The 22524-nt window shown below is 35.7% G+C and overlaps 1 protein-coding gene across 3 annotated transcripts in view; it reads right to left on the bottom strand.

Moving 5' to 3' along the window:
* Positions 1-22524, bottom strand: part of PIK3C2G (phosphatidylinositol-4-phosphate 3-kinase catalytic subunit type 2 gamma) — a 272726-nt gene that overhangs the window by 61911 nt on the left and 188291 nt on the right. For all 3 annotated transcript variants that reach the window (XM_033116158.1, XM_033116160.1, XM_033116161.1), the window contains 2 exons: positions 10133-10289; positions 3213-3322 (listed from right to left, as the gene is read on the bottom strand). In XM_033116158.1, coding sequence (XP_032972049.1) covers positions 3213-3322; positions 10133-10289 — 267 coding nt within the window. The remainder of the gene's footprint in view (positions 1-3212; positions 3323-10132; positions 10290-22524) is intronic.

Here is a 22524-nt window from a genome sequence, read left to right as displayed (position 1 = left end):
TTTAATGCTACAGAGTACAGCATCTTCTGAAACTCATAGTCAGTTCTTAACCCAGATGTGAATACCCAGGAGTGAGGTAGGATCCTGTATTTTTCCTAAGTAGAGTACACCCTTGGACCGGCAGGAAAAAGCATTTCTTTCTCTCAAGCCTCAAACGAGATCAAGAGGGGCAGCCTTTTAATGCTAATACCTTAGTCAGGACTAAGCCAGGACTTCAGGTGGTCGGTCACACATGCTGTGTCTGGGATGGCTTGGTCCTCATTCACCACCCAGATCTGTGAGCTTGCTGGTGGTGGTGGGAGGGTGCATTTTCTTGTCTGAGTTTTAACTGTGTCTTAGTGATACCAGAATAAACAGTGGCATGAAATACTGTTAGCCTATCAGAACCAAGAGGACAAGGAGTTTACATATACAGAGACTCTCATAAGTATATATAGTTAATTATGCTCATTGAAGTGCCAGGACCACAGCTAAATTCATTGCAGAATTTGGTTTCTTTATTGGTAAATTATGTTGCGCTGATGTCTACACTTCAAGTTTCTCCTTAAGTTTAGAAATCCATGTGATGTGAGACAATGCAGTTTAAGATGCTATTATTTACAGAGAAAAGTCAACAAGTGCACATAATTTTTAACATTTATTTGAATCATATCATGTAAAGCTCCATTATTGTTTTTAATGAACCAAGCTACTTTTATAAATTCACTCCATACATCATTTAAGTATTAACAAAAGAAATAGTGTATAATTTGTTTAAAAATTTAAAACATGTAAATAAGGGAGAGATCTTAAGTGACTTTTATAAATGATAAAAATCATGGTCACAATCATTGAGCTTCCTTGAACCTCAAGAGCAGGTTCTTCGTGGTACTACGTGGAATGTGGGACAGAAAAGATTCTCGACACTTGATCTGCATATGCTGACCAAGGACCTTAGAGATGAGTTGAAAAGACATACTCAAGACAAATTAAATTATATATATATTAAAAAAAAGGTATGTAAATGAGATTTTAAGATAAAATATACTACTTAGGTTTTTGGAAGTTAAGGGGAGAGTGAGTCTCATGGGAGGTTTCTCTGAAGGAAAAATGCAGAGAGTGTCAAGCCATCTGGTAATATGCCGAAACAGAAAAAGGATGAAAGGTGACTGCCTTGGACTCACTAGTGAAATTATCCCATGGGGGTCTCCTAGGCCAGCAATTATAGCAGATCTTGAATCCAACACCCCGGGGACACCTGGTAGTGGCACAGAGGTAATAGTTCTGGGAAGGGACTTCTGTCCCCCACTAAGGCTTGGGATGTTCCGGAAATCAGGGCTAGTGCCTGAGAAAAGGTGTAGGATCTGCCTTTGTGGAACTGCAGCCAGCGTGATGAACCTTTTGATAACTATTGTCTGAATTATGAAGGGACACATCTCCCAGAGCCCGCATGTGGGAGAGGTGGTTTTGAGCACACAGGGTAGAGTTGAAGACCCCACATTCTGAAGTATGACTCCCTGGATTCAAATCGTGACTCTGTCTCTTGTGGGCTCTATCCTTTGGCAAATCATTAAACTTCTCTGAGGTCTCAATTTCCTAATCTAAAAATGTAGATAAGAATGATATTCCCTCACAGACTTGTTAAGATGATTAAATAAGTTACTATATCAAAGCAGTTTAGAACAGGGCCTGGTGCATAAGAAGCACTGTATTAAAGGTTAGCCGTTATTGTATGCCTTTTGTATATGGAATGTTTGGTGTTTGAATTGTATTTTGTGTTAAATTAAACTGTTTAATATATTTTAAGAGAAATAGAGCTTGTTTCACATTCAGATATTTTTGAAAGTGGAGTAGTGGGAATACGTCCCTTGTTTTACTGGGGAGAAATTCACATAACTGAGAAGTATATTAATTAAGGTTGTATACCAGGCAGTATATAATTCAGTAATAAATTAAGTACAGCATGAGAAAGTACATCTTCTGTAGAATTACAGAAGAAAAGACTAGTCAATACTAGCATAATCTGAGAAGTTTTCGTGGATGAGTTTCTAGCTGCCCAGAGTCTCAAGGGATGGGTAAAACTGAAAGTTAGATCAGACTCCTCCCTCTCTTCAAGTAATTTTATGATTTTTTTAGGAGCATTTCTGATGAGGTTATGAAGGTGAGTTAAATAGACAAAGTAGAAATTAATGTTTATTGAAAAATGATCTATCCAGAAAAGGATTCATTTGGGAATAATAGAGGTGGGGTGGATAAACCTTCATAAAAACAATCAGATTATAAGGTCCTCAAAAGTAAGAGGTAGGAAATGGCAAGTCAAAGACAATTATTGAACAGAGAAATGACATACCCTTATTTAGATGACTAGATACCTTTTAAGTCTGCAATGGAAAACAAGTTCTTTACCATTTAGTTGTAGAAAGAAGTTTAATTAACAGAACATACTACATGACATCTGAAAGTGAGAAAATTAGTCTGGCAGTGATATGCAGGAAGTGATATGCTATCTCAATCCCAGGAGGTTACTGGCTTCGGATCTACGTCCTATATTATTATAGTTCACGCCCTCTTGAATGGGAGAGATGAGTCAATTTGGGCATGATCACCCATATCTAAGATTCGGCTCTTTACAGATCTGAAGCGTGTCAGATGAAATCGGAGGATGTGGAGGGATCGAACGCTGGCTCACAAATAAAGCATATTTACATTTTTCCTTTGGCCAGGGACTGAAAGAGCTTTTTTCATCCAGTATGTAGCTTTTTTCCTTCTTCGTCTTTTTTTTTTTTAAATGACAGGAGGGACTATTTGTAAGTTGTAGCACGGTAATTACTCTGTTCAAGCAATGACACATCACTGTATTGTCTTAGAGATGAAAAGTAGTGAGTCCATAACTCATCATAAATCTCTTTTTCCAAATTGTTTTTCTGGACATAGTTCAAGTAGAACAACCAATTTATTTATGTCAGCCCTTGCTCTTTGCAGTGACCTCTTATTGAGCAATGTGTTAGATGGAGGCTGGTTAGCAAACAATAGCATGCAACGGAATCACTGGCTAAGGCCTTGTGCTAGACCATCACATTGTTTCCTTTCTCCCCCTGGGGAAGGAAGACACAAGCTCGTTCTAGAAATGACAGCCTCACACAAATCACTGTACACCCAGAAATCATCTCAAATGCGAAACGTGTCTGTACACACGCCTAAAGGCACACTCATACATTCACAGCTAACCTTACTTGGTAAAATGACTTGTAGCTTCCAGGTCTGTGTCTTGTGGACGAAGAGTATTGTACACGTATTTCAGGTCTTGGATACCACTGAGCTCTGGCAATCCTGCAGGTATCATCTTAGCAAAATAAACAAACACACAAAAACACCTCAGAATAAATGTAAATAAAATCTGACTTGGTTAAGTTTGGTTATGCTTACTTGGTTAATTATACAAATACATAGAAACTTAAATTTTCATAGCAATGCCTTTCAGGTTGTAAACATGAACGAATAAAAACACATGTTTTTTAACCTCCCTTATTTGGTAGAAGCAGCAACAATAATAAAAATACAAACCAATAAAATTGTCAAAGACCTTGGAGATTAATAATTTAACTTTATCATAAACCAGTGAAGTAAACATGATAGTATTAATATCCCCCTCTTTTCTTGGAGGAGAGGCATATTCAGCGTGGGGCAGTAGAGATAATAAGATTGCTAATGTCAGAATTTCTGGACGCACCATTTAAAATCTGAACAATCTGGAAAAAGTCTCATAACCTCTTTGAACCTCCATTTTCTAATTTTTAAAATAGATATAAAAATACCCAACATGTTCTGGGAGAATCAAATAGCTCATAAATAAAAAAGAGCTTTGTAGATTATAAATTATTACACAAAAGTTATATCACAATACTCATTTTAAAGAAGAAAAAACTTAATTACCCCAAACCATTATTGAAGTGTCCAGGTCAAATGGTATGTAAGCACAGTGTGGTTCTCTGGTTCTCATTTTTATATTCTTTCATGACGCTATGCCTCATACTATCAGAACACAGTTTTCTCTAGTTAAGTGGTGATTGCTTTTATTAAAGATTATTAAAGCAATGAAATAATTAAAGATGTAATTGTACAAAGTCTCAAGTATTTTTCTGCCAACCTTTAGAAAAGTACTTTGTTTATAGTGTAGACTGATGGGATAATATTCTCTTTAGTTATAGGCAAAAATCTTTGAGGAAAAAATAGATCTTTTTGAAATAAATTTGAGCTTTGCAAAAAAAAAAAGAGAGAATGATGTCATCAGTACCTCTATGACTCAGATGATAAGTTATTTCCTGCTCTGGAATAGAGGCACTCTTATAGTAGTGGAAATTTAAGGACAATGCTTTTAATCGTAAAAATAAAGGATAAACTGAGAATATAGTTATGGTGAATGGGTGAAGTTGTGATTGACTTGATGAAATTCAAGTGAGAGAAAAAAATGGGTTTCAAACTGTTTTCCTTTTCTGTTGTTCCTACCAGGCTGAAGGAACATCATATATAAATATAGAGAGGGAGCAAGATATCTTCCATTTGTTTACAGAAAGAAATTCAGGATAGTTTTCTAGGACATAAGGTGAGAAAGAGATGAGGCTGAAAAGACAAGTAGGGTAGGATGTTGAAGCAATATAAAAGATTTTGTACTTTATCCTAAAGCCAGGAGAGAAGCTTTTTTAGTGTTTTTAAATGAGCAATAATATAATTTAATTGTATTTTAGAAAGATCATTGTGGTTATGTTTGAAAAATAGATTAAAGTGAGGCCAAATAAGAGGCTAGAATTAGGAGACGGTTTAGGAATGGAGAAGATACTGGATTTTAAATATAGGTAGGAAGTAGAATTGAGAAAACTGGGTGATTGGATATATTTGGAGGGCTGGATGAGGTCTAAAGCATTTAGCTATAAATATAGATTTGGGAGACATTAGCATAGTAATTGAATAGTAATTGAAACTATGATAGTAACTTAAACTATGGAAATGGATCAGGTGGTCCTGGAAAGTTGTCACCTGCCTCTCCTTATGGATGATCTAGCAGCTTAAATTTATGACATCCAAATTTGAGAAAATTCTCTTCTCCCATAAACTCTTCCTCCTCTTTACTGATTCATATCTCCATTTTCACTTCCAGCACTCTTCAACTAACAAGAAATTCGTGTCTTCTTGGATTCCGTCTCCTCAATTCCCAGTGTCGATCTGTTAATTCTATAAAAACTACCTCAACAGCCTCTTGTATACGTTCCCCTTTCCATTGCAATTATTGTCCTAGTTCAGCTCCTCACCTTCATTTGCTTAGAGAACTTACATAGTCTTTTTCTAGTTCTCCAACCCTATCTCCCTAATTATAAAACTTCGGAGTTACCTGTGTAAAATCCAAGCTAGATGATGGTACTCCCTCAAAGAAACTTCTAGGTTCTCAGGTGTTTATATATTAAAGTCCAATATCCTGATTCTGGTCATAAATGCCTTTCACAGTATAACTGCGATCTGTCATTTCAGCCTTATTGTCTACATACTCGTAGGTCTTCATCTGTACCGTAGACTGGGTACACCTGAGTCCCTTCATTTCTAACACATGTCATTTTCATGCTTTTTAAACCTCTACACATACTTAATATTTTTCTCTCACCCAAGATTCCTTTCCTCTCCCTCGTTGTCTATTGAAATTCTTTTTGAAGGCTTAGCTGAGATGCTTCCTCTTTGAAGCTCTACAGATCCTATTGCTACAATTTAATTACTGCTTTCTTTGTATAGCAATCATATCTTGGTTCCACCTCTTTCACAGTACTTCTTGCTGCCTAGATTTTACTATGTTTTGTTCATGTATATGTTTGTCAGATTAGATTATAAGTTATTTGAGAACAGTAACTGGGTTTTTATTCAATGTTGAATTGTCTATATTGGCAAGCATGGTGCTTTGTAAATATTTAGAAATTAATGAATGTCTGTGAAATAATCAATGAGTGAATGAATGAATGAATGAATAGATTAAAAATACCTGATCCTGTTAGGCACTGAAAACCTATAAGTAGCAAGTTGAATCCTGACTATTACTAAACTTAAAATCAACTATAGGGAGATATATTCCCAAAAGCAATTAGAGTCCAGATTAGGCTTTATCTTCTAAGTTCTGTGTCTAGAGTTCTAGAGACATCTGTGTACTTATTGATGCATTTTTCCCCTTTATTACACTGTGATTGTCCATTTGCTTAGAATAGGATTCTTCCTTAGACCTGAATTGCTTTCTAGTTTCTTTGGATAGTCTGAATTCACATCTGCCAGCTTAGATGTGAATTCTCTATCAATGTTTCTTTGGGAAGTACACCCTATACTTACTCCTTTCTCTGTTAACACATACACACATACACACACACACCAGTGCCAAGTGCAGACAACTTCTAATCAGAAGAACTCCAGCTCTCTCCTTTGTTATGTGGCTGATTAAAGGAAGCAAGTGCTAAGTTTGCCCTTAACGATGTGTTCTGTTCCTTAGAGAGAAGGCTTTGAGTGTTGTGAATCTGCACATCAGAGTAAAGATGGCCTTAGACTCAGGTCCATTTAGCCATTTCTGTTCTCTGACCCACAGAGATGTAGTTCAAGTGCTTCCTAGCCTAGATTACATGGTATAACTTTAATTTTGACAACAGAAAAGGTAAAGGGTGGCTAGTACAGGTAATGAGAAGATGCAAGTAATAAACAGATAAATTCCTTTTTAAAGGATTGAAACATTTAAACATTTTCTACTTCGTTTCTCCTACTAAATCCACATCTAGTTGGTAGTTATGCTTCAGGAAGCAGACACTCTGCCACCACATAGAGAAGTTAGAAAGATTTCTGCTGGGAAATATCTGATGTAATAATGAGTGTGATAAACATTTTAAACTGGGTGAATGGTCCCTATGTTCTTTGGGAGCCTTCCATAATAGCTCATATTGATTTTTTAATGAGAAAAAAGCTGATGAAATACAGGCTTTTATGTTAGTGAATTCACCCGGTAACACTCTTGGGTCTCCTATTGATGTTCTGCTTTTAAGCAAGATGGGGATTTCATGTATTATTTTTTCCCTGCGTTTCCCAGGAGTAAATAAAAAAGGACTGTGGATATCTGGAATCATGGTGCTCTCTACCAAGGACTAGCTTTAATTCATAGTAGACTATGAAACGCTTGTGGCTCAGAATCCTGAGTAGTGACCATTCATGGAAGATAGAATTTATGACTCATAGCAAGTATTTCTCAAGTTGAAATTGGGTCATGGTGTAGTAGGTTGAGGTTTTCTTCAAGAAGTTAGCACAGCAAGAGTCAGTTGGAGAGAGCATTGAGGGAAATACAGATTACCTGCATAGGTAGAAAATAATCTTTCACAAATTTAAATTTTTAGATTTTATTTTATTATAAGCTATACTAGAGAAAGTATGGTCCTGAAACCTTTACTGATGTTTTGATTATCTACAGAATTCCCTAAGAAACCTGAAAAGAAGAAAATCAAGAGGGAAATGACCAGAAACAGAGGGAATAACACGCTGCTGTTTTACATATAAATTTATTCATTGGTCTAATTGGTGCACATTGTTTCTGATCTCTGTTTCAATTTCTGAGTCTAAATCTAAGATTGTATGTTTAATCTGAATTAGTGTTCTTCACTGCCAAATTTTCCTCCTTTGGCCTAAAAGTCAAGACTTGAATAATTAAAACATAGGGAGATTTTTTTGGGGGGGATATATTATATACCAGAAACCTCCAACATCTGATTTTAATAATATTTTTGAGAATTTTTTAAATGTTTGATTTAAAAAATATATCTACTTCTTTTAAATGAAATAAGATTATATTAACTCTACATTTTAATGATTATTTAATATATTATGACTCAGAAGTGTTTTCTTTTTAGGTAGGTAGAAAAGTTTACTAAACAAGAGAAAAAAACTCACCAATGGTTTTCTGAATCTATTTTTTTTTCCCCCAAAAGGTGTCCTTTCACATTATTTTAACATGCTCACTTGTCATTCACATACTTTTAGTGTCACCTGAGAAACAACATAGACTATATTTCTGCTTCTGCTTTGGGTTTATTTTTGAAATGTCTCTGACTGGTTCAAGTAGTTGTTAGGATGGCACTTACTCTTGTATGTAGTTATTTATAGCAGTATAGACATTTAGAAATGCTGGATACCTCATTTACTTTTGTATATGAATTTTAACTTCCCTATTAAGTTGAAAATTTAAGACTGACTGGGTCTCATATGTTAATGTATCCTCTACAGTTTCTGGCTTATAATAAGTATGCAAGAGCTCATGGATTCATGAATTAGAGCCTGCTACAGCCCAAGAAAATATTAGAGTTGATGATATGTGAATATTTATTATGTAAATGGAGTCAAGGTCACTGACTCTGTCCTTGGAGAGTTTCCTTTGTGGTATGATCACAGATTATGAACCATAAGCCATCTCATAATTGCAGTATGGTCTAATAGCTCTGGGAGTTAAGATGCAAATCTACCAATAGGAATCACTGGCTATTATTCGAAAGCCATTCTGAAGATTCTGGAGATGGACAGAACCTTATATATCCAGTTTACACATGAAGAAACCTAAGTGTCTTTGTATGTAAAAGGCTACATATTTATAATGTTTTTGGAAATCCCATTTTTCAAGACAGAAAAGAGAAGAAAAGTATATGTGTTGTTTTAAAGTTAAAACAAGGATCCAAATCAAATCTTCATTGCAACAGAGGTCGATATTTATTCAGCACTACTCAATAGAACTTCTCTGCAATGATGGAAATATTTTACATCTGTGCTCTCCAATGTGGTACCACTAGCTGCATGTGGCTACTGAAGTGCTGTTGAGCTCTTGAAATGTGGCTAGTGAGCCAGAGGAGTTGAATTTAAACTTCCTTCAATACTAATTTATTTAAATGTAAATAACCACATATGACTAAGGGATACTGTATTGGACAGTACTCATAGATTAACAAGGATCTATATAATAAATTAATTGAACTTTCCTATATGACAGGCACTGCGCTAAGTGCTTTATATTACTTACTGATAGGGTTATTATGAAATGCAAATCAATTAATAAACATAAAGATCTTAGCCTAGTGCTCATGCAAAGAATTCACTATCAGGTTATGTATTCATCAATTCTACATCTATAAGATAGATGCTGTTATGTTGATTTAATAGATGAAGAAACAGAGTTTTACTGGAGTTAAGTAATATACCCTGAGGAATGAAGCCAGTAAAATGTCAAGCTAAGATTTAAACCCAGGCAGTCTCGGTTTGTGCCCTTAACAGCATCTAGTAGAATTATTTTCAACTGAAAGCTCTAAACAAGTGGTTTTGATGATCATATGGACTCCAAACACCATACAAACCTATACCAATGGTGTGTTTCTCTCCTACAGTTTGCTTTAATTACTAGTGTATATGTACGTGCCAAAATGAATCACCACTTTCTTCTCCCAGGAAGTTATTTCTATCAGATCCCTCCCCTCTCACTCTGCATATCTATCTGATTGTCATTTGTTTGTATAGGACAGTGGAATGAAACATTGAATTTTCCTATCTTGGGCGACAGAAAGCATATAGGACCATGACTCAGTAGACCCAATGTATACTACCAACTGTAGTACTCTCTGGTTGAGTTTCTAGCAATTCACCTCACATATTTGACCCTCAGTTTCTAACCTGGCAAATAGGCAAGTGACCAAAGGCACAGATTGGGAGGGGAGCCAGGAAAAATCCTTGCCTGGTCTACATCACTGGGTTACAATAATGTGTAAATGTGATTTTTTTAAAGGCACTTTTGAAAAAATCCTAAAGCACAATACAACTTATATAATATTCTAAGTTACTGTCTTTGATCTTTAATAAAAATATACTGAGATAACTCCTGAATATATCAATATTATTGTGAATAGAAATGTTTGAGACAGTAACTCTGAACTTATGCAATGAATTATTAAGAAATGTGTTTATAAGCTGTACAAGGGCATTGTTAGTTTGTTCATTTCTTTCTATTTTGAATAGCTCTTTGGGGGAACTCCAAGCCATTAGCAAAAATAGACTACTGAAAGAGAAACATAAATGAAGCTTATTATTTTTGTTATTTCCCCAAGGGACTTACCATTTCTAGCAGGTTCAACAGTAGTTGGCTGTGCCTTCTGACAATATTATAAGCTCGACAGCAGAGCTCCACAAAATCTTGGAAATGCTGTGGGTTTTTCCCACCCTCTGTAATAAAATATTCCATCTCTGAAGTAAAAATAAAAGGAGCTCGATCCCTATAAACCAAAAACAATAGCAACCATAAGCAGGACGAGAAACGATTTGTAGGGCTAAATTAGGCAGTTACAACAACTTATTTCCATTCGAACTTTCTTGTTACTTTCTCTCTACTCTAATGGATGAACCTTCTTCACTGTGGGACAACTAGAGAAACTTGCTAATTGTAGACTTTGCATAGGGTAGCTGGGCTGCAACAGAGAGGAAGGACCAGTTATTATACAACATCAATCTATGTTATCTCAAATATTTAGTTCCAAGTTATATTTGGTGGGAATATTATCCATTAAAAATTAATGTAAGAACAAATTAATAATGAAGGTGATTTTACAGAAAATAAAATTTTGAGATGATAGAACAGATCATGTATCTGACCTTGTGTTGTTTTTTTTCCTCTGAGGATATGTGGATATGTTCACCCTTTAGGAAAAAAAGTTTCAGGTAAAAGCTGAGATATGTAATGAGAAATTTTTTCAAAAAAGGAGAAAAACACAGATGTTACCAATTCACTATCATATGCTTATTAAGGGAATAAAAGATGTAGCTATATTTCATTTTACTCAAAGCCCAATAAAAGTAGTTACGGTAACAGAAAGAAGGAAATGCAAGCAGACCATGTTGGTATGTAAGTGATATTGTCCATGTAGTCCCTAGATTGTAAAAAACAGGAAAACGAAGACCAAAGATGATCTTGTTTCTCTTATTTTTGTCATTTTTCTTTCTTTTTTCATGTTATTTGAGACTGGAAGAGACCTGAGATAAAGCATGAGCACTTCTTTTTTTTGTTGTTTGTTTGTTTTTAGCACTTCTAACAGAGACTAGCAGGGGAAAGATTGGAAACAGACCTCTATGATGAAGTCTCACTCTTTGGATATCAAAAATGACACAGCAGTGTTTTGTCATACTGATTTGGCCTTAGGTCCTCTAGAACCATTTGAGATGGACATGGAGTTTTGGATAAAATACTATTTAAAAAAGATTTTTAAATGAATTGAAATAAAAAGTATTTTTAAATTTGAGCCTAGAAGCTTAGATGTAACTAAGGTTAGTCCAAGCAGTAATAGAAAAAAGTCATGGATTATTCAGGACGCCTCTTAATTGTTGTTTTTTTTTTAACGATGAAGGGTAATTGTTTTCTTTTTTTCCCCTGAACAAAGCATGATAATTGTATTCTTTAATGCTTAGCTGTTTTAGTAAAAATGTGATAGAGTAGGAAATCTTGCAATCTGACTTAGTTAACCAGAGCTTTCAGAAGTATGGATACTCAAATCAGTAAGCCATAACTGAGGCATTTTGTGGCTGACTGGACTTGTAGCCAAAGTATTTTAAAGAAAATAAATAGCCTCTGTTCGTCTGTGGTCATTTTATTTTGTGATTCATGCTACAACTGAATGTTAGGAAGATAGGCTGGTGTAATATGCCCTCCACTTTATGTTCATTCATTTGATCATTCAGTCAACAAAATTTATTGAGCACATAGACACTGATGAGTGTGTCTTAAGAATCAATCCAAATTTTAAGACTTTTGCGCAAAATCGTTTTATATTTGGCTTTCATTGACTCATCCAACCTATATGCCATGAGCTTACTTTACAGCCCATTATTTTAGCCAATGTAGGAGCAGAAGTTTGGAAACAAGAGATTTAGCATGGGTTCTAATTCTGGACTTCCTGCATCTCAATTTGCTCATCTCTGAGATGGATGAGTAATACTTAGCTCTTAGAATTGTTGTGAGGATTAACTGAGAAAACGTACAGAAATGCCTGACACATAGAGAGGGCTACCCACTTGTGAATTCCTATGATTAGCGACTCTCTGCAGAGGGCACAGACTGCAGGCCCTGTCAGCCAGGTTTCAAATCATGTTCTGTCACTTACTAGTTCTGTGCCAAGTTACTTATCCTCTTCATTACTCAGTCTCCTCCTCTGTAAAATGGGGCTAAGAGAACTTGACTCCTGGGATTAAATGGATTAAAGTATATAAAAGTGCTTAGAACACAGCCTGGCCCATAGTAAGCACTCAACAAATGTTAAATACTATTAGTATTCCCCAAACTAATAAAAGGATTCTCAAAGCTGAATCTTGTCATAGTTAAATTCCCCTCTCTCTTCAAAAATGCCATCATTAAAATCCCATCCTTCCTTCAAAGTTTAATTTCCCAGCTCCTCCAGGTAACATCTTTGGTTTCATAAGCTCTTAAATGGACCTTTCAATTTGGTAACATGTTTCATATATCACAATAACAATGTAGTCATCGTTATTGCTAACATTTTCGTAGAGTTTAGCAATATCCAAGACTTTCATAATCAGAAAAAATACCTTAATTTTATATATAAAAGTTTTCCAGTACTTTTTTTCTCTCCCTGCTCTCTACACTACATTTACTAGATTGAATGGAACTTTTGAAATAATTTTAGAAGAATCTTAAATTTACAACTTCCTGAAATTTTCCTTTTCCTTTTTTATTTTTAACTTTTATTGGGTAATATTGGGGAACAGTATGTTTTTCCAGGACCCATCAGCTCCAAGTCAAATCGTGTTTTCAATCTAGTTGTGGAGGGCGCAGCTCACTGGCCCATGTGGGAATCGAACCGGCAACCTTGGTGTTATGAGCACTGCGCTCTAACCAACTGAGCTATCCAGCTGCCCGAAATTTTTTTTTTTCTAATTTAATAGATATGCTTTTCTCTTCAACAATGAAAACAGAGAAAACAGAGAAAAAAATTTCGTCAAACTGATTTCTCTTGAAAAATTTTATAGTTATGCTCAAGTTTGTTCCCTCTACCATGACAAAACAGATAAACACCCTAGCAGAAAGTCAAATACACAAAAGAAACATCCAAATTAGAGAAAATATAAACTAATAATAATATTGAAAAAACTAATTTTTGCTATGCTGAAATATTATCATAGTCTAAATTTTTCAGTGGGTTCCACAAAATAAAATCTTGCATCTTTTCTGTGTGATTTACATGACTCCCTTGTGAGCAATTTTTAAAATAACGAAATTAGACTAAAATTTTTCTATAAATGGAAAGAAACCTGACATGTGAAACAGAATCCTGTCCCATTTCTATAGGCTGTAGGAATCATAGCTGCGGAGTGGTTTATCAGTCCACTCAAATGTGAACATAATCCTAGGTTGCAGAATTCATGTACTGGAGCCTATGCCTGAAGTATAAGCAATACTTATAAATCTGAAATATAAATTGGTTGTGGCAGGAGGGAAGATTGAAAACTATTTAATCTCTTAGGATCTATACTGTTATTACATTCTGAATCATATGTTGAAAATCTCTCATTTATAGTTGTGCAATTACACCAGAACGTTTTTTTGTGATTATCCTTTTTTTCCCCCCAGATTAGTGGTTTTATCATTACTTGCCTAAGTCCTTTGACCTTTTACTGGTATTATTTCCCACTTCTAGCCATGTTTCTCTCTCTCTCCGTCTCTCTATCACCTGGTACCCTGATGTCCTAATACTGATTAAGAGATCAGGATCAAAAATTTTCTTATAAGAAGTTTTCTCTAACCTGTCCCTAGCTTATTTCTCTCTTACTTTACCTTACTTTTTACTTAGCCCTAGCTAATATATTTTATTCTTTATAGTTTCTAGTAGTCTTATGATATTTTTCTTCAAATGATCTGTGTGATTTTCAAGGGTAGAGGAAATATTTTATCTTTCCTATATGTATTCTTAAAATCTCAAACAATATTTTGATGGTATTCTGCTATGCGCAATGAATGAAACAGTAAACAAATATAGCTCACACAATAAAGAGCTTGTGATGATGTACCTTTATGTGGAAAGGTCATGTGAACAAACTTGTTTGTTATGATTCTGTCGTTTTGTTGTCAAAGTTAATCTTTTTATTAACTTTCGATCAATCTTTCTCTGAAATTATTATTCTGTAAAATTGCTGATAGTAGTTTATAGATTTCCAGTATAGGTGAAAATAGAGTAGTAGTTTAAAAATGTACATATACAGAGGGTGCCAAGAAAATGCATACACATTTTAAGAAAGAAAAAAAAACTGTATTAAAATTGTAATATACCACTAACAACAGATGGATACAAGTCATGTGTATACATTTTTTTGGCACTCCTGGTATTTGGGAAATTTAAGAACATTTATATTATAAACAAACACTAATTATTAAGGAGACAAATTCATTTGATATAGGAAGTAGCAGGACAATTAATAATTTGCTGTTTGTTACTATGCATGAATTTCCCTTTTAACCATATTGTAGATATAATCTCTTTGTATAAAGTAACTAGAATACCAGGTTTGTCATCATTAAGCATTTATAGATTGCCATGGCACTGAGGATGCATAGAGTTTTAGGATATGTCTCTAACTATTAGGTGACTTGAATCTAGCTAAGGAGGGCACACACCCAAAATGTTAGAGCACTATACTTATTTATCAACAAATATTTATTGAGGATATATAATATATATGTGCAAGGCTTATAGGCAAAGTTAAATTAAAAAAAATTAATATCCTAAAAGCAACAGAAATTTATTGAATAATAACAACAGTGTTTTGAAAAGATTCCTCCGGCTGTAATATGGAGACAAATTTGAAAGAGAGAGTGTATGTGGGTAGATCAGACAAGAGACTTTTGTAGAAAGTTTGGATTAGACATGAGAGTGTCTTAGGTTAGGATTCGATATGCAAATACAGGGAAAAAGGAAGACAACAAATACTTTGAAGAAAAAATCAAGAGGACTTTATGATGGCTCGAAATGGGAGGGAGAAGAGGTGCTAAGATAAGCTGTACATTTTTGGCTTGGGTCGCAGGAAGACTACAGTGCAACATTCAGAGTGGGCTCGGCTTGAACAAGTTACATTTGAGGTACCATTGAGACAAGAGCAGATGACAATCAGGTATTGTAGTACTGATTTCTGGACCATAGAGAAAAGATCTAGGCTGGAGGTAAATTTTGATTTCTACTTCTGGGAAAATTGAGTAGGAATATTTTTTCTTATTCCTCACACCAAGAACACTAAAAATCCTAGACATTATGTATACAACAAACATCAGACTCTGAAAGGCATAGAGAAGAACGAAAGACTACTAGGAAACTCAGGACCTCAAGAAGCAACACGATTGTGAATTCTCTGGGTTTTCTTTTGCCTCATAGATTCCAGACATAGAACTCAGGAATTGGAAATGCCAGTGGGTGCAGACAAAACATCGCTGAGAAAAAGCCTGCTCTCTCTAGCTACAGGCCCAGGAAAGGAGCAGCCTAATACAGAAAACATTTAGGCAACAACCGTTCTACTCCAGCCAAACAAGCAGAACAAAACTGACTCCACTTGCCTACAGCACCAGCACAGGCCAAAGTGGGGAGCCTAAACTTTCATTCTTACCAGGCTATTCTCAGACACTTCAATCCCTCGTTTGGGTGATATCAGAGACAGTTTAGTAAAAAGCTGGGATTGGTGGAGGGAGACAAATAGATCAACAGAGACATCCATAGGCAAAAATATAAACCTTGACTTAAACCTCTTACCTAATGTAAAAATTAACTTAAAATGTATTACAAATTTAAATACAAAATGTAAAACTATAAACTTTTAGAAAAAATAGAAGAAAATCTTTGGGATCTAGGGCTATGCAAAGAGCTTTTGAGGATGAAAAGACAAGTTATAGACTGGGAGACAATATTTGCAAACCACGTACACAGGTAAGGACAAATATCTAGACTATATAAAGTAAATTTAACAGTAAAAAAATATCAAACAACAAAATTAGAAAATAGGCAAAAGACAAGAAGAGACAGTTCATGGAGGAGGATAGGCAGATGGTAAATAAGCACATGAAAAGATGCTCAACATCAATAACCTTAGAAAAATGCAAATTTGAGAAAACCACATTGAGATGTCATTACACACCTATCAGAATGGCTATAATAAAAGTTAATGACAATAACAAATGATGGCATGTATGTGCAGAAACAGGATCACTCATATTGGTAGTGGATATGTAAAATGGTATAACCACTCTGGAAAACCACTTGGCAGTTACTTAAACAGCAGCAACATGCAACTACCATACAGCCTAGCAGTTATACTTTTCAGTATTTGTCTCAGAGAAATAAAAACTTATATTCACCCAGAAACTTATACATGGGTATTCACAGTAGCTTTATTTCTAATAGCTAGAATCTGAAAATAACCCAGATGTTCTTCCGTGGTGAGTAATGAAACACACTGGTCTATCTATATCATGGAATATTATTTGTCAATAAAGAGGACAAACTATTGATACACACAACAACTTGAATGACTCTCCAAAGAATTATGTGAAAAAAGCCCAAGTTCAAAAGGTTACATACTGTATCTGCACTTATATAACAGTCTTGAAACAAATGGACAGCAAATTAGTGGCTGCCAGGGGGTAGGATGGAAGGGATGGGGTGAGAGGAACGTGGGTGTGTGTACAAAAGGGCAACATGAGGAATACTGGTGGTGATGAAAAAGTTCTATATCTGGACTGCGTGAATATCAGTATCCTGATATGCACTATATGATATTGCACTATAATTTTATAAGATGTTACCATTGGGGGAACCTGGTAAAGGGTACATGGGATCTCTGTATGATTTCTTACAACTACGTGTAAATCAACAATTCTCTCAAGATCAAATGTTTCATTAAAATTTGTATGAGTCACCTGGATTTAGATATTGGTAGAAGCCTGGGATGTAGCTGATACCAGATTGGTGGAGACAGTAGAGTGACCAGAGAAAAGGGATGAGTCTGGGGGAATTTAAGATTTAGTGGTTCGGTAGAAAGGAATCACCCTGCATTGGATACTGAGAAGGGGAGTAAAACTAGAAAGTGATGCTGATGCATCAACACACAAGGAGAGTGAAGAGGGCGTTTTGAGGAAGGAATAGTCAACATCGTCGAAATCTGCTGAGAAACCAGGTGAAATGAGGAATAGATAGCATTGAATTTAACATTATAAAGGTCACTATTGATTTTATCAAGGAATGAAAAATAAAGCCAGATGGAAGGGGTTGTGGAACGGGAGGTAAGGAAAAGGAGGTCAAGAGTGTGGACAACTTCAGCGAGTTTGTGAAGGTGAGTGAAATGGTGTGGGAACTGGGGGTTGGAGGCAAAGTTCTTTACGCTTTGGAGAGACAAGCATATTTAAAAGGATTGTTTGAGAGGGAGAGGATAAGCATGCCAGGAAAAAACAATTATTGACAGTGTAATTCACCTTAGAGGTGAGAGGGAAATGGCTCCAAGGCACAGATGGAGGGATTGGTTTTTAGAAGGGAAAAAAACTCTATTATAACGAGAAGGAAGAGGTTTACGTGCAGATGTAAGTAAGTGTGTGAGTTTTTCATTGAGTAGAAAAGCGGACTCTGTTCTGACTGTTTCTTTTTTCTTAATAAAGTAGGAGGTGTGTGGTCTTCTGGCTAAAGTAGGGAGAGGGGACTAATGGAGGGGAGTAATGGGTAAGGGAGATCTGAGGTTTATCCTCTGAGGATAAGTACAAATCGTTGTAGAGAGGCAAATAGTGAGATGGTCATGGGAGTATTATGGGATTGCTGGGCCCATCTGAATCTGGGGACAATGTGTGTCCCGTAGTGGGGATGCTTTCTTGTAGGCTTGGCTGCTGTGGTGTAGCACAGAGAAATCAGATGAGCGGGTATGGCACATGCTTACTTATCTTTTGCCTCCACACTTTTAGTCACAGTTCTTTCTATTCTAAGCTATCTTTTCCTCTGTTTTCCCACTAACTTAAGTCTAACATTTTCTTCAATGTCCTGCTCATGTTATATTTCCTCTTGAAATCAATATCACTAGCCCTCAGAGTGGGGACTGCCCTATTCTAAACTACATTATTAAGGAAATGGACCAAGCATGTTAATTGTAATGGATGCATTCTGAAATACAGGTGAGGTGCTATATCCTTCAAATGAACCGTCTTCCTTTATTGAACTATTTCTTAAACAAATATGTACCTACTCAGAAATGAATTATGTTCCATTTTAAAGTACTGAGCCCATAAGCTGTTTGAGAGTGCAATAATTCAGAGGCAGTTTCCTCAAATGTGAATTACACAGTCTAGATAATACCCCTGAGCTTCACCCCAACAGTTCAGGGTGGTTTGGCCATACTAAGTTCAATAGAACAGTCCCAGTGGGCTCAGAAACTAGTCACATTCCGTGTAAACATTTGACTTGTATAAACTTAAAGATTCCTATTAGATGCTTTTTTACAAACGTAAGAAAAACATTAAAAGAGAGTGAGCAATTGTGCCTGCCTTTTCATACATAAAAGGGCATACTGCCCGTGGATGGGAAAGTGGCCCTGCTACTTTAACACTTGGTCTTAGTTTTGGAATGCCTCTCACAGCACAATTGTCTTGCAACACATTTGATCGTAGTTATTAAAGACATAAATTTAATATATGGCATGGCCATAAATTCAGGATAATTATGTCATCTGGTACTAACTAAACAAACAGCCATCTGTCCTAATGCTGGAGAGAAAACAGAGTGTGTTGGGATTATTAAGAAATGGGACTATCAGCCCCTTACGTGGCACTTTCCTAAGGGTCCTATGACCTACTGCCTACGATTCTGGACAAATTAGAACAGCGAAGACTCCTAGTTCTTGATTTGTGAACTAGAGAAAATAACAGTAGCTACTTCAGACAGTTCCTGTGAGGATTAGGGAAACTAACGCATGTCAAGTATTTATGAGGCTTTAAAGGGTCATTGTGACTCTTTTCTGTAGAGTCTGATTGCACGTACTAGATGATGCAGCACAGACTAAGGAATGCTTGCTTTTTGCCACTCTCAGTCTGAGAAGAACTACAAGTTTCAATATTGCTGATGGAGGCGGGAGACTGGAGAGTGGAAATGGAAAGTGAGAGAGCTCTATCAAGGACTCACGACAGTAGAATCTGTCTGCTGGGTTCTGTGAACATACATATTTCTTCCTTTTGTAGTTCATCTAATGTTTACTTGAGTAACTGATAAAATCAGTAAATTGACGTATATAAACTTAAGTCCCAGGTTTGAAAGACTTGAGTGTTTGAATATGTATTTATCCCCTGCACTGAAATGGGACTAGGTAATGAGGCCCATTTTTTCATTTATTGAAATTATTATTATTAATTTCATAAATTTCAAATGTTATTATCCCCAGGAAATATCATAGTAACATTAAAATACATTGTTTTAAAGATTTCTAAAAGTTGCAGACTCCCATCATGGTGAATGGTGTGAATTAGCATACAAATAAATGACTACAGAGTACATTGGGCGATGGTTAAGCCTACTTCTTTTTCCTGATATCACAAACGACCTACATTTCAGAGAGCACATTTTGATGTCCAACAGAAAGAACACAAGTCTCTTGTCTAATATCCATGAGTTAATTGAATAGGCAAATTTGGAATCTCCATTGGATAAAATTGAACCTTGTGTAATTAGACAACACAGGAAACCTCGTATGTGCAATATAATGAGAACATAGGATTCATGTACTATTACAAGAAGAACATTTAACGCCCTGGGATCTCCAAGCTCTCAGCAATTATTAAATAAGGAGACGCTCACAAATAATCTCTTAAGTGTAGAACATGTTGCTGTCTCCTCCACCCACCAGTCTAGCCTTTTTTGTAAATGCACTGTGAGTCCTAAGTTAGACTCTGGGAGGTTGCTGATCTTTAACTGCTCAATAAGTTTAGGTACTGATCGGGAGTTTTAGGCATAGGTACACTATCACTCTTATTTGAAAAGGGTAGTTAAAACAGCTACCTCTTCAAAATTATCCATCCTGCTTTCCTAAGTCTGATATTTTGATTAGGGGTTTCCAGTAGATCAGGATTTTATGTCAGGAAGAGACTGGTCAGTTCCTCAGAATTTCCATGTTTTTCCCCCTTGAGCTTGAGTTCAAGGGAAAGTGTACAGTTATGCTTTGCATGGAATTTCATTGTCTGCTTGGAACAGAAGTGAGTTTGGATTTGAAGAAAAGATTATCAATGGTATATAACACTTGGGTGAAAATGGATTGTGGTGTCATACTTTAAAATAGGGTTAAGTTCCAAAATCAGGTTGAAAGTGAAAATCAAGAATAGGCCCAGTTTACCTCTGAAACATTTAAATCACCCATAAATTTACCGTATGCATGATCAAACTTTATGTATCAAACTTGAAATGGACATTTTATCTCTTACTAAGTTTAACATCATGAATGTTTCCCCCACCACAGGAGCAGGTACTATTTCCTCAGTTGAATACCAGATGAATTTCATATACCAGGCTCATGTTTAGTAGTTATTTGTGGTATGTCTTTAAAGCTAGATTCAGACTGAAATGCTTATATTGACAGTTACATTGTACCTTAGATCAACTGAAGAGTCAGCACTCATGTCGTCCATGTAAGCATGCTTTTTCACAATGGGGCACAGGCTCATTGAGTGTGGGGAGGTAGAATCCTTACACTACTACTGAAATTGTTATCTCCCTCCTTCCTCCTTCCCTCTGTCATTTCCTTCCTTTTATTCCCTCTCTCACAAACTTTTCTTTCTTTCTCCGTCATCCCTCACTCTTTTCATCTGAAAACCTACACTTTTCTCTTTGAAGAAAATTCATGATTTTTTTTTTTTAAGTATAGATTTTTTTTTTTTTTTGCTGCTAACGGGAGTGGGGTAGATATAAAGAAGGTTACTTAAAAGAAACCAGGTGATAAAACATAGCTCAATGATAAGGTGAAATAGGAGAGAGAGAAATAATAGAAAGAAGATGGGAATGACAAAACAAACTTTATTTCTTGAAATAGTCTATGTGAGACTCCTTTGAAAATCCAAAGCACTATTCAAACGCTAGGTGTAGTTTGCCGGGGATTGACTTGGTGACTGTCAAAAGCCTTTGTGATCCTTATAGTATACCAAAAATTGTTTTTTCAATTATGTCATTGTGGTAGAATACATATGACATAAAATTTACCATCTTAACCATTTTTAAGTGTACAGTTTAGTGGTGTTAAAATATTCATAATGTGCAACCATCACTGCCAGCCATCTCCATAGTTCTTTACATCTTATAAAACTGAACCTCTATACCCACTGAACAATAATTCCCCATTCCCTCCAACCCCCAGTTCCTGGGCACCACCATTTAACTCCCTGTCTCTACGATTCTGACTATTCTCAGTATCTTATATAAGTGGAATCATCTGGTATTTTTCTTTTTGTGAATGGATTATGTTGCTTAGCACAATATCCTAAAGTTTCATCCATGCTGTAGCATGTGTCAGAATTTTCTTCCTTTAAGGCTGAATAATGTTCTACTGTATGTATATACCACATTCTGCTTATTCATTCATCTGTTGATGGACACTTGGATTGCTTCTACATTTTAGTTATTGTGAATAATGCTGCTATGAACATGGGTGTACAAATATCTCTTTGAGACCCTGCTTTCAATTCTTTTGGGTATATGCCCAGAAGTAGAATTGCTGATTCACATGGTAATTCTATTTTTATATATTTTTTTAAGGAACATCATACCATTTTCCACAACAGTGGTACCATTTCATATTCCCACAAAGTTTGCACAGGGGTTCCAATTTCTCCACATCCTTGCTGATACTTGCTTTCCGTTTTTTGGTAGTAGGCATCCTAATGGGTATGAAGTGGTAAGTCTCAAATTTTGAGTCTCATCCCCGAGACTGCCACATGTAGAGTGATCACTAGGTAAAAATCCCTTGGAAAATTTCCAGTTAGAAAACAGAATATGGCAGGTTCTTAATAATTTTATCTTCAGAAAAATTATACTTTCTCGGGTCAAGAGAAGAAAAGTTTATGGCATTTTTGTAGTGATCCTTCAGTCAACCAAAACTGAGCTTCTGCTAAGAGTCAGGTACTAGCTAGGTGCTTAAGATACAAAGATGTCCTTAAGACACTCACAGTTGAAGATATATGGGAAAGTGTATTTTCCTTCTAGAAGATTCCAATGATACTGAGGCCTTCTTTGAATAAAAGGAACCACAGTGTTTCTTAATAAACAATCATGTGAATAACAGACCAATGTGACTCATCTAATTTCAAAGAACACTAAGATATTAATAAAAACATGTGAGATCACTAATATGTATATAGCATTTGGGTTACCATGAGTATTGCACTAAACCAGGGTGATTAGAGTAAGTGAAAAATTAATCTTTTAACCTGCTAAGGGAGTTTTTTTCCAA

This window comes from Rhinolophus ferrumequinum, chromosome 10, assembly GCF_004115265.2.
Source record: "Rhinolophus ferrumequinum isolate MPI-CBG mRhiFer1 chromosome 10, mRhiFer1_v1.p, whole genome shotgun sequence".
NCBI lineage: Eukaryota > Metazoa > Chordata > Mammalia > Chiroptera > Rhinolophidae > Rhinolophus > Rhinolophus ferrumequinum.
Note: the sequence above shows the minus strand (reverse complement) of the source record. Positions and strands in the feature narration are given on the sequence as shown.